At 28.3% G+C, this 11,923-nt stretch overlaps 1 protein-coding gene across 4 annotated transcripts; it reads right to left on the bottom strand.

Moving 5' to 3' along the window:
• Positions 1–623: 623 nt before the first annotated feature.
• On the bottom strand, positions 624–6,012 carry LOC113861892. 4 transcript variants are annotated; one of them, XM_027494987.1, is made up of 9 exons: positions 5,619–6,012; positions 5,375–5,513; positions 4,879–5,034; positions 4,647–4,752; positions 4,180–4,362; positions 3,442–3,607; positions 2,452–2,765; positions 1,945–2,034; positions 624–1,037 (listed from the first exon to the last, which is right to left on the bottom strand). In XM_027494987.1, exons 2-9 carry the CDS (start codon positions 5,387–5,389, stop codon positions 976–978), a joined length of 1,092 nt encoding a protein of 363 aa, XP_027350788.1. In that variant the 5' UTR covers positions 5,390–5,513; positions 5,619–6,012; the 3' UTR covers positions 624–975. The 4 variants fall into 4 exon arrangements, with proteins under 4 accessions (XP_027350788.1, XP_027350790.1, XP_027350787.1 ...); XM_027494989.1 differs by having other exon boundaries at positions 3,442–3,612; positions 4,176–4,362; positions 5,725–6,012; XM_027494986.1 differs by having other exon boundaries at positions 5,725–6,011.
• Between the last annotated feature and the right edge of the window lie 5,911 nt (positions 6,013–11,923).

Genomic DNA, 11,923 nt, shown 5'->3' with positions numbered 1-11,923 from the left:
TTAGTAGGGTTTGTGGTAAGATTTGAATTCATTTTTTTTATTAAAAAAAAACTGCATTATAGTTTGAGGTATATCGGTTTAGATATGATATAAAATTAAATTTAATCTATTTTGATAGAAAGTATTTAATTGGTACTGAATGACTTAGATTTTGTATCTTTATTTGTAAATTATTTATTTAGTTAAAAGGTGGTGACTAAATATTTTATTAAAACTTATTTTTCATATAAAATATAAAAGTTATATAATATAGGAAAATGTGATATATAAGAACAATTTTAAATTAATCCAAAATTAATAAACTTACGAATACATTAAAATAATAAGATATAATTTTGATAATAACATCATAAAAAAACATTATAAATTTATAAATATATAATTATAAAACATCACAAAATTAGTTGAGTGAAGCAATGTAACATCTCAGCTAATCTTAGAATGGGATATCATCCCCTATACCAAAAATTTGTACACAGTGAACGACACCAACATCTTGGAGTTTAGATGTCTCAGTATACAACACGGACTACCAAACAAACATGCGAATTTCTTTCATATTATGTGTATATAATAAACAAAACCTCTTGTATCCTACGACAGACAAGAATTGCAACTTCACATCGTCTCCACATAGTAATGTTATTTTGCACTGAAGAATAATAATTCTGTCCGTTCTCATGAGTAATGTAAAGTGGAACACTGTTACAATCACGTCAACCTTTATGTTGACACGGATCAACGAATATAAATCCAAATTGCATCCATTATATCCCAAACACACCGCCCAACATTTCCAAATAGCACATTCTCAAAAATAAAATAAAAATTATAAAATCAAAAGATTACTACTTCAGCTAACAATCGACGTTTTCCATCTTCGTGCTGAGCATCCTAGACGACACATTTATTGATCCTAAGTTTTTCACCTAACCTACCAATTTTAACGTGAAACATAACTTGCTTCAACTTCACTTATGATTTCTCCTCGTCTGACTGAGAGCCTCGGGGATCTGTATTGACAAAGAAGTCGTCCACTGAAATAATACCAAAGCCATCTTTGTTACAATCAAACTAGAACCTTCAGAATCTAACCATTGAAAACAGAAACCACTAACATCGCAAACTTAAAAAGCAACAATCATTTCTATTCATTTATGTACACTATTATTTAGCAAATTAAGTAAATCAACATCCATCAAAATGCAAGTTGAAATGGAGCCCATAACATGTTAACTTTTATTTATTAAAAAAAATGATATATACCTGCCGGTTTTAATCATTCGTAATCGTGTGCTGTAAGATATAGGTTTACAAATTGAACTTTATGCCACAGCTCATTTATTGATGCAAAAGCATGCAATCAATCAGAACCCAGGCACTTGGCCTGCTTCACCGCAAGGAAGCATGTGTCGGAGGTGGACAAAAGAAGATAACTATCTAAATTTTTTACATCATTGTTAATTTTATTCTGGCTTAATATTTTCATTTCTATCCTGTTAATGAAAATCTTCTCTATATTATCCAATTCTTCATGGTTTTGTATGCTCTCCCATTAACCTAATTTTTGGGATTTCAATTTCTTTGTGAACTATTTCACATTATATATTTGTCGTTCGATTTATTTCAACGTTTGCCTCTAACCAGATTTTATAAAAGTATAAAGTCTACATTCTAGGTTCTAGATATATATTCTGCAGTCATTCATGACTGTAAACTAAGCGTGTAAGAAAAGTCTAACATTTCTTTTAATGCAAACATTGACTTTACTGTTTGCCCATGAATTACCCAGGGTACGTATATACTTTGTGGAGGTTCAGAATTTAGTAGATTCAGCTGATTGTCATCTGAATCTATTTCGGCCAGTATTATTCACCAAATGTATTAAAATTTAAGATTAAAAAATGGAAAAAGATACTGAGACACATTCATATGCATTTTTACCTATGTCCTTTTGATCCGATGATTCAAGCATAATATCTGAATTGGATTGCATAAATGGTGAACCAGGATAGTTTCCTAGAGCTCCTAGATCTGCATAGAAAGATTATTCATAAACAAAGAATGAAGATGTCCAAAATAAGTAAACATTTAACAAATACCAGCAAGTCAAGTCAGTTATATAGATCATACATCATTATTGAACTTAGTCAAAAATTAAATTTTTAGAAATATTTATCATGATATTAATAATTTCCTTCAAAGTTCTTTTGTATCTACCTTTACACTTTTTCACAAAGCTTAAAACTATACAATCAGCCTTCTCATTGGTGCCTCTAGTAACTAATAGGTAAATATTTAAAAAGAAGGGAAAAATTACAACAGAAGCCAAAGGTCCCAAAATCGTCAAAAGCTGTAAATCTCAAACAACTTAACTTCCAGATGGCCTCTGATTACACTTGGATTATATATCAAAAAATGGATCTAAAAAATATTTAAAGAAATATTTACCTCCCAAGTTTGACAAATCTGCTGTTAGATCAGACAGACTAAAATTCCACTGAATTTGATCCAGGGATCTGGAAATCCCCGTGCCATTATCTGGTGCAAGTTGCAGTCCTACAGAGCTTACCACATCAGATGTAAATGCTGTCTCAAGAGCAGATGCATCTGTGCCCATTCCTGATAATTCTGAGGGAGTGAAGGGAAAATGGCCACTGGATGCTACTGATGTCGGACTCACTGGCATTTCTGACAAGGATGACATTGCACTAGTTGGTGGAATAACAGGAGCCATATCCGGAGCACTGTGGTCCATCACCATACTTCAACAAGGAAAGAAGCAGCTACCATTATTCTATCAGCCAAATTACTTAAGAACAAGGAAGAGGAAGCAGTTGTTCCACATTCCACCAATTTAACTAACACTTAAGTACATGACAGCCATAACAATCCCAGCATAATGTGTTTAACATGGAAACACCAAAAAGTGACACATTTGAATGTTTAAGCCATTATTTCTATCAATTGCCAACTCTCCTAAAAACTTTAAGCTTTTATCTCACCCGAATGCATGAGCCCCTTGATCTTGAAGTGTAGGCATGCCAATTGCCAAGTCTCGTTAAAAGCTGAATTGCTTCAGTTGTTAAGTGAACACACATGGTTGTTTTTATATCTCAAACAAATTTAGATGGAAAATAATGTATGCTGGATATTGTGTGGTAACCACTAACCACTACTGCATCCCATACAAACTAAGAAAACCATCGTTATTTTACAAATACTACTAACTAACACATTTCAAGTCACTAAACATTTCAATGACAAAACCAGTTACAACTAATGCAGAACAGCCATTTACACGTTTAAGGAAATCTGAAATATAAATTCCAGCTACACAAGGCTATTGGGAAAACCCAACGAGCCTAAAAGGAAGACCTTAATTATACTCTTGCCAATTAATGACTGAAATGAAAGAAGCATGTGAAGTTGGGTTCTCACCCATTCCCAGAATGTGTCCGAATGGGATGGAAGTTGCTTGGTGCAGGGACTCCATTAACCATATTGCAGCCTGATATACCACTACCAATGGAGTCAAGATGTGGTTGACCACCTGCTGAAATAGAAGGCTGCTGTAGCACGGGGTATCCCATAGGTAGGTTGTTGACTGCACTGCAAACAAATGGTGTTGAAGAATTACAGGACAAGAGCAAAGGACGAGAAGAACTGAAAGAAATGAACTTATGCAGCAATAAAGAATATAAATGGTGAAGCTTGATCTAATGCCAAAAGCAAAAGTAAATTGGCATACAAAAACACACAGCTATCAATCAAGTTATGAACTGTTGTTTTAGCAATTCACTGTTCTTAAAGGGGAGGGAGGTTCCATTAGTGTTACACTTATATTAGACATTAAGCTCAATACATACATAAGGCCGCTCAATTGTGCAAAGACCCACCATTAATTCATCAAGTCCATATGGATTTAAAGAATTTTCAAGAACCCTGTGCATCTTCACACTGTTTTCTTTTCCCCTCATAATAGGGATGAGGAAGTGTGTATCAAGACCTTTTCCATGAAACACATGGTCAGATCACTGTTGTTGACAAGCAATTTAGCAGTGTACTAAGAATAATAGTCCGAATCATTATTGCATAACACAAAAAGGGAAATGTAACTGCCACCATGGAAAACTTAAGAGTTTACAATAAGTCATACAATATGAGGCAAGAACATACCAGGCATTGGATGGATTCCATTCTGTATAGGAGCCAATGGAACCTTTGTAGACAAGGGATATTTCATCATATGATACTGATGCTCAAGCAAATGATTAAACCAAAGTATTTGCTTTTTCAATTTTAGCCTGATATAATAGGCCCTGAAGAAGTCACTGTTCTCTTCTTCCAACTTCTGCCACACTAAATTGAAAAAATAAAAAAGAAAGCATCAAATAGAAGGCAATAGGATCTGAAGGCATCTACTTTCAAAGGGAAATAGATAAAAATACAGCTAAGGCCATTATTTTCAATGGCAACATGTCTCTATCTCAAATATCAAATATGTTTATTTCCACATCATTAACTCATGTAAAAGATAACCACTTTATTTGAATAAAAATTTGAACAATTGAACCAATATATTATTTTTATTACTTTTAGAATGAAACATATAAATGACAAGACAGAGACTTCAAGATGGTTACCCAGAGTTGTAAATCCTGGATCAATCTTTGCCCGAGTCAAGAGCGTCTTGACCACTTCATCTTTATTCATATATAATTGTAGGCACCTTTCTATTAAATTTTGTACCTACAAAAATTGTTTGAATATTATTCAAAAAGGGGGGAAAATATATTAGTCCAAATTGGCTTCTGTAAATTATGCTGTAAAGACGTAAAGCAAGTGAAAAGGTCAAGAATTGAGTCATTGTCTTACAAGCTCAATATCCTGCCGTGAAACTTTTTTGCTATCATTGCTTGAAGCAGATGCTGAAGCCGAATCTGTAACAGGAGCATCCGTGGTGTGGTTGTTTGGTTGTTCACTCAGGGAATCATGAGAAGCTTGAGCTGGGGACTGTAATTCTTGTGTGCTCTGCCAATCCATAAAAGGTTAATTAATTAACCCCAATATTTTTCTTCATATTTGACATTACGAGCATAATTAATCCATGGATCATCTGCATTTGGTTGATTAAATTAAGCAGTTTCCTTGTGGAAAATCAGTCCTTTCACCAGCAAATATCACCGTGAGTGAACAAAACTTGCTGGTTATAGAAGCATTTTAAAGGGAACAACACCAAGCATTAGCATCCTCAATTTTGTCTTACCCATATGGTCAGATGCAGTATAGCCATAAAAAAAATGACATAGGGCAATAATTACGAACATTGCAAAGTAAGTTACAACATAAAAGGAATATGACAGGAGAGAACCTGCCCGTTCTTCATTTCTTCTGAAAGCAAGTTGACCTCATGTCTTTGAGAAATTTAGGAAATCGTCAACTGCCACACTCTGAATTCAACAAATTTCCCCCATATGTCTATAACACCCCCGAGGTTAAGTAGTTTTCATCTGAAACAAAAACAGTGAAGATATTGTGAAGTAAATCACTCAACTATATAAATCTTGAAGTAGACAAACTCATCGACAAATAATCTAATCTAAAACCCATCTTACAAGTACTCTAGGAATGAAGGTATTTTTAAATTTTTAGTAACTAAAATTAAAAGGGAGATAAAATGCTGTAATTGATTTCCATCGCTTAGAAAAGAAGTTTACTCACTGCAGCACATCAACAAACAAAGTTGCTGAATGAAAAACAGAGAGAGGGGAGAGTGAGCAACAGGGTGTTGTTTGGTATTTTCAGAGAAGGAAGCATTGAGATTTTAGAGATAATTATTGGTGAAGTCAAGTTTTATGGAGGCACGGGGTTCTTTCTGCCAACCAAAGATTAGTGCAAGAAAGATATTTCATTTGTCGAATGACTTCAAATCAAAACGGACAAAAGAAAAATAGAGTTTACGAACAGTCACGGATCCAACACACTCCTTCGACTGCAAAACACTGCCTTAAAAATGTTTTTAAGGAAAAAAAATTATGTTGCTAATATGAATTTTACCTCACTCAAATAACAAAAAAAAAAATTATGGTAAAAAAATAAAAATTTTATTAATACGAGAATAAATAATTAATAATAATAAAATTTTATTAAAAAAATATTTATTATATTTTTATAACTGTAATATAATAACTGTATATTTTTTATAAAAAAAATTATTTATAAATATTTAAATTTATTCTTTAACAACTGAAATTAACAAAATTTAAAAAATAAATAAACAGGACGCACTTTTATTTTTCATTTTACCATATTTTTTAACAAACTCTTTAAAAGAGATAAATTATAATTCAGACTAAAAAAATAAAAGAAAAATTATAACTTATGGTAATATTGATGCATGCGTGACATTGATTGGCATAATTTTAGAGGATCTATAGAAATAGACTAAACTGAGGTAATGGTAATGCAATCACAAGTTGTTGATCGTTTCCCTTGCACAGTATGCCACCGTCATCCATTCATTATTACATTATGCATTTATTCTACTTTTTGGCAAATAGTTGTGCCACTGTCCTGTGGTCCAGACCTTTTCCTGCACCCGCACCTGCATTTTTCCTACATCAACGCCTCCTTCCTCAACCATATTGCACTATCAAATTAACCAAAACATAACACATTTTATTAACCTATAAATGCTTTTTATAATTATAAAAAACAATAATAACAATTTTTAATGCTGTTTTCTTTTTCTAAATTATGTGTCCTTCGTTAATTTAAAAGCAATTCTACTTAAATAAGTAGATATTATATATACTTAGAATTAGTTCTAAAAGTAAATATTAACAATATATTTAAAACAAAAGGCTGGATCATTGCTCCAGACCCATGAGTTGTTCACGAGCCGCGTGCATGCTGACGCGTGAAATAATTTACTTTAATTGTTACCAGCTTTTTCAATAAACTACTTAAATCAAATTAAGACTTTTTTACGTAAATAAAATAAAAAAATATTATTTCTTAAATATTCTAAAAAAAATTACGATATAACCTAAGTGAATTTAAATCGACTTTCATTTTAACAATTTTTACACATAAATCAATTTAAATTGACTTCTATTATAAATATAATTTTTTAAAATAAAAATCGATTTAAATCAACTTTCATTTTGCTTTTGAATTTTTTTTACATAAAAGTCGATTTAAAATCGACTTTTATTATTGGTTTAATTATTTTTACATAGAAGTCGATTTACTTTTAAAATATTTTTATACATAAGTTGATTTAAATTGACTTCTATTTTATTTTTAAATTTTTTATATAAAAATTAATTTAATTCAACTTTCATTTTAGTTTCAAATTTTATTTACACATGAATTAATTTAAATTAACTTTCACTTACACAGAATATGTTTTAGAAAGAAGTCGATTATAATTAACTTTGTAATACATAATTAAAGTTGATTATAAAGAAGTCTATTATAAATAAAAAAAAATTATCATTTAAAGATGAGAAAATTTTAAAATTAAGTGTAAAAATTAGAGTGAGTTGATAACATTCATTAGCAATCACTTTGTACCTTTGTTCTTAAACCTTACAACAAATTTTAATATAATGACACAATGTGCTGCACACAATATACATGATATGTTGAAGGGATGTCACTCATTCCTTGTAACTTCTAGAGATAATTTGATTGCATGATAACTTTTAGAAATAATTCTGACAGATGAGCTGCTCCCTCTCCGGTTAACTACTACTACCCGGTCTTTTTTTAATTAATAGCTTTCGCTGAAGTACTTGCCATCATGATGAATCCCTTGAGCTTTTACTATTTTTTTCCTTATTCTTGCTAGCCGTCGACTGTATGGTTTCCTGTCTTGCTCTTGTTGAGCTTCAGCCCGATCCTTATCATGCAATTAAATTAGCTCTAAAAGTTACAAGGAATAAGTGACATCCTTTCAGCATATCATGCATATTGTATGCAGCACATTATGTCATTATATCAAAATTTGTTGTAAGGTTTAAGAACAGAGGTGCAAAGCAATTGCTAATGAATGTTATCATCTCACTCTAATTTTTACACTTAATTTCAAAATTTTCTTATCATCAAATGACAATTTTTTATTTATTTACAATAGACTTATTTCTAATCAACTTTAATTATGCATTACAAAGTTAATTATAATTAATTTTTTCTAAAAGATATTCATGTGTGAGTAAAAGTTAATTTAAATTGAATCATGTGTAAATAAAATTTGAAACCATAATAAAAGTTGAATTAAATTAAATTTTATATAAAAAATTTAAAAATAAAATAGAAATCAATTTAAATCAACTTCTGTGTAAAAAAATTTTATAAGCAGAATAAAAGTCGATTTAAATTGACTTTTATATAAAAATAAGTAAATCTATAATAGAAGTCGATTTAAATCGACTTTTGTATAAAAAATTTCAAAAGTAAAATGGAAGACATTTATGTAATTTTTTCTTTTCAGGATATTTAGGAAATAATAATTTTTATTTTATTTTATTTGTGTAAAAAAGCCTCAAATTAACAAGCACGGCCACCAGATAAATTAATTAAAGGTATTTGATATAGTTTTAATAAATTTTTAAAAATATTTCATATTTTTTAAATCATGATTATTTGAATATTTTAAAAATTAAAAAATTATATATTTTTAAAATAAACTATTAACGATTACTGTCTATTATATATATATATATATATATATATATATAATAATATAATATTAACGATTATGATTATTTTATAAAAAATTATCATAACATAATTTTCTAATTTAAAATATAAGATTTGTCTTAATTAAATAGTTAAAGTGAGACCCGCGGTTGCTCATTTATATGAAAATTTTGAGCAACATTTATATGGTGATTTTATAACGTTTGTATAAATTACTGAAATCTACAATCAGTAAATATTTATTTTTAAATCTGAATATAATTCTCCAAGTAAAAAAAAAAGGGAACATAACTCCCTTAAAAATAAAATCTTAATACAATTTTGCTAACATCATTCTGATGATAAATATATAAAAATGTTTTTTATTATTGAGAGACTGACATATAATTTCTTTTTACGTATATATCTTTAACATTAGTCCTAACTATTCGTAAAAGAGCTCTAATTACTAAATTTATTACTGCCTTTGCATCTTTGTTTAATGATTTAACAGTGAGAATCATAACGATAGTTATTACACATTCCTTAACTCAATTTTAAAAACGGTTAATCGCGCGAAGTACCCATTGTTTATAGTAGCAGTTGTACTTTAATTGTGAACTATTTTTTTTTTTAAATTAATGATATGAAATCCACATCCCACGAATAAAAATGGCAAAAGAAACTCAAATACTTTAAACGATTATCAATGCAAAAAAACACTACTTAAAGCCTTCTTGTAGGAAAAAAGAAAAATCAATATTTTATTCAACGCAAGTTTACAGAGAGGAACTTATAATTAGTGCTTAAATACTTAACAAGATGTTGTCAAAATAGAAGTGGGATGCGTCTTTTTGTGAATTTATTTATATTTTTATTTAGTATTTTAAAATACAATTGCTTAATATGTTTGTTAATTGTGAATTATATTTAACGAGATGAGTTGATGAAGCCACTATAATTTCAGTACATGAAAGTTCATCCGTGATAGTCAAATGGAATAAGGCATAAGATTTGTTATTTCGCGATTGTTCCAATTATTTTTTAAATGTGTCATTTATTTTTTAAGAAATTATTCTAATTAAAAATAAAATAATATTTACTATATACAAATAGAAATTCACTCAGTATATTTTTTAAAAGTGATTAAAAATACTTGATAAAGTCCCATTAAGATATATTTAGAAGATACAATTTAATTAAATGCTTATTCATTAAATTCTTATTACATAGAGACTTATATCCTAATTTCAAATATAAAATCTCTTGAAAATAAGTTTTTTTTTAATAAATTGATCAAAATAAACAGAAAATTAGTTTATCAAAGTTTTAAATTATTTTTATAAATTTGTCATATATTTTTCAAACGCCTATTTAATAATTTTCAACAAACATCATAGGACATATCTATTAAGATGATGTTACAATTCTTTAAAATGTTTTGTTAACATATAAAAGATTTTTATATTTTAAACTTTGACTGTAACAATGATGTAAAAAAATATTAAACACCTGAAATTAATTATAAAGATTAAAATAAAAAATTATTATATTAAACTAAATTAGTTTTTTTTTTTGTTCTTGTTATTCAATAAAAGTTTTGTATTTTTAAATTTCTTCAATTAATATTAAACACAATAAGATACTTATTTTTAATTTTGATTAAAATATATTTTATCTTTTAAATTAATTTTGAAGACTTTTATGAAATAAACTTAAATTATTATCTTTTTAGCTTTTGATAATCAATAATTTTTATGTATTATATTAAAAAAATTAATTTGTAGGAATTTTGATAGTTGACGTAAACGTCTCAGTAAGTCTCACGACGTCCATAAAACTGAAATTCGTCAGAAATATCTACAGGTGGCAAGAAATGAACTGTGGACCGTGGCGAACACATGACCGTTAAAGGCGTGGCGTTGGAATCTGCCGTCAAATAAGAGCGTATAGTTTATACGACCGTCTAAAATGAAGCAGATTCAAAATTCCCGCTAAGGTTGTCTTATGATTTTCTTTCTCGTCCTTTGCATCTTTACATCTTCGAATAAAAGCTATGCCCTATGTCAAACGTACGTTAAAGCATATTTCATTATCTTTTGAAGAAAATATGTATTCAAAAATAGTAATTTTGTACGGATCCAGATTGTCCATAGTTTTAGCGAAAATTACAATGCGTTTTTACTTAAACAAATCTAACAAAAAGTAATTTTAACTTAAATAAAAAAAATTTACTTAAACAAATTTAGTAAAAATATAATTTTTACTTAAGCTAAAAATACAAAAAATTTTAAAATTTCATCTTCTTCCTTTCTAAACTGCAAAAAATTCAAGAAACTTTTATTTTTTACTAATGACTGCTTAGTTACTAAAGACTCTTATATATTTTATCTCATCAAATATTTTAAATATATTGTTTATTATGCTACAGTACGTTTTCGTTTAAGCAAATTTTATTTTACTTAAGCGAATTTAATAAAAAGTAATTTTGTCTTAAACCAAAAGATTTGTTTAAGCCAAAACTGCAGAGGATCCAGATCTAACTTTATATCATGTAAAGAATTGTATGATATGCTTTCTGTAGTAGATGATACTTAATTATTAATTGAGTATCTATTTTTAATTAATTACTTTTAATTTTAAAATTTGATACAGTATTTATAAGTTTAAAAGAATATTTTATACATTTTTTAAATTAATAGTTATAATTTTTTAAATTAAAAGATTTTTATATCTTTTTAAATATATTTTTTTTATAATCTATTATATATATTTAATATAAAATAAACAGTGATGATTATTTTATATGTAAGATGATGTTCTCTTAATTTATAACATACCGTATACATTATCTTTTATTTTAATTTTATGCTTTTCAATTATTTTTTACCAAATTATGATTACATTCTAGGATAATAGTTAATAGCGCACATAGAAGGAGTAAAAATTTTGTGCATGAAAAATTATACTGAACTACATGCACTGAAAACAATAATCAAGTTTATATAGATAAATGAATACAAGCCAAAATAAAATAAAAATTAAGATAAATGAAAATGTTCATGAAACCGAAATGACAAGTGACCAACTAGAAATAAGTAAACAATAAGACAGTTAATAATTAATTATCATCCTCATATAGAGTGCAGTCAGGTGAGCATTTATAAGAAAATTCTATATGTAATAAGATGCGGTGAGCGTCAAAATGATAATGAAGATATACATTCATAATTTT

This window comes from Abrus precatorius, unplaced genomic scaffold (assembly GCF_003935025.1).
Source record: "Abrus precatorius isolate BTA unplaced genomic scaffold, Abrus_2018 Scaffold3, whole genome shotgun sequence".
NCBI lineage: Eukaryota > Viridiplantae > Streptophyta > Magnoliopsida > Fabales > Fabaceae > Abrus > Abrus precatorius.
This window is presented reverse-complemented; position numbering and strand designations above follow the sequence as displayed.

What these genes read in the sequence shown, in the direction of transcription:
- LOC113861892 (XM_027494989.1), bottom strand. An exon ending in CGGACACATTCTGGGAATGG is followed by an intron (nt 2,766 to 3,441) that starts GTGAGAACCCAA and finishes TCCTTGTTGAAG; the next exon opens with TATGGTGATGGACCACAGTG. An exon ending in AGATTTGTCAAACTTGGGAG is followed by an intron (nt 2,035 to 2,451) that starts GTAAATATTTCT and finishes CTTTCTATGCAG; the next exon opens with ATCTAGGAGCTCTAGGAAAC.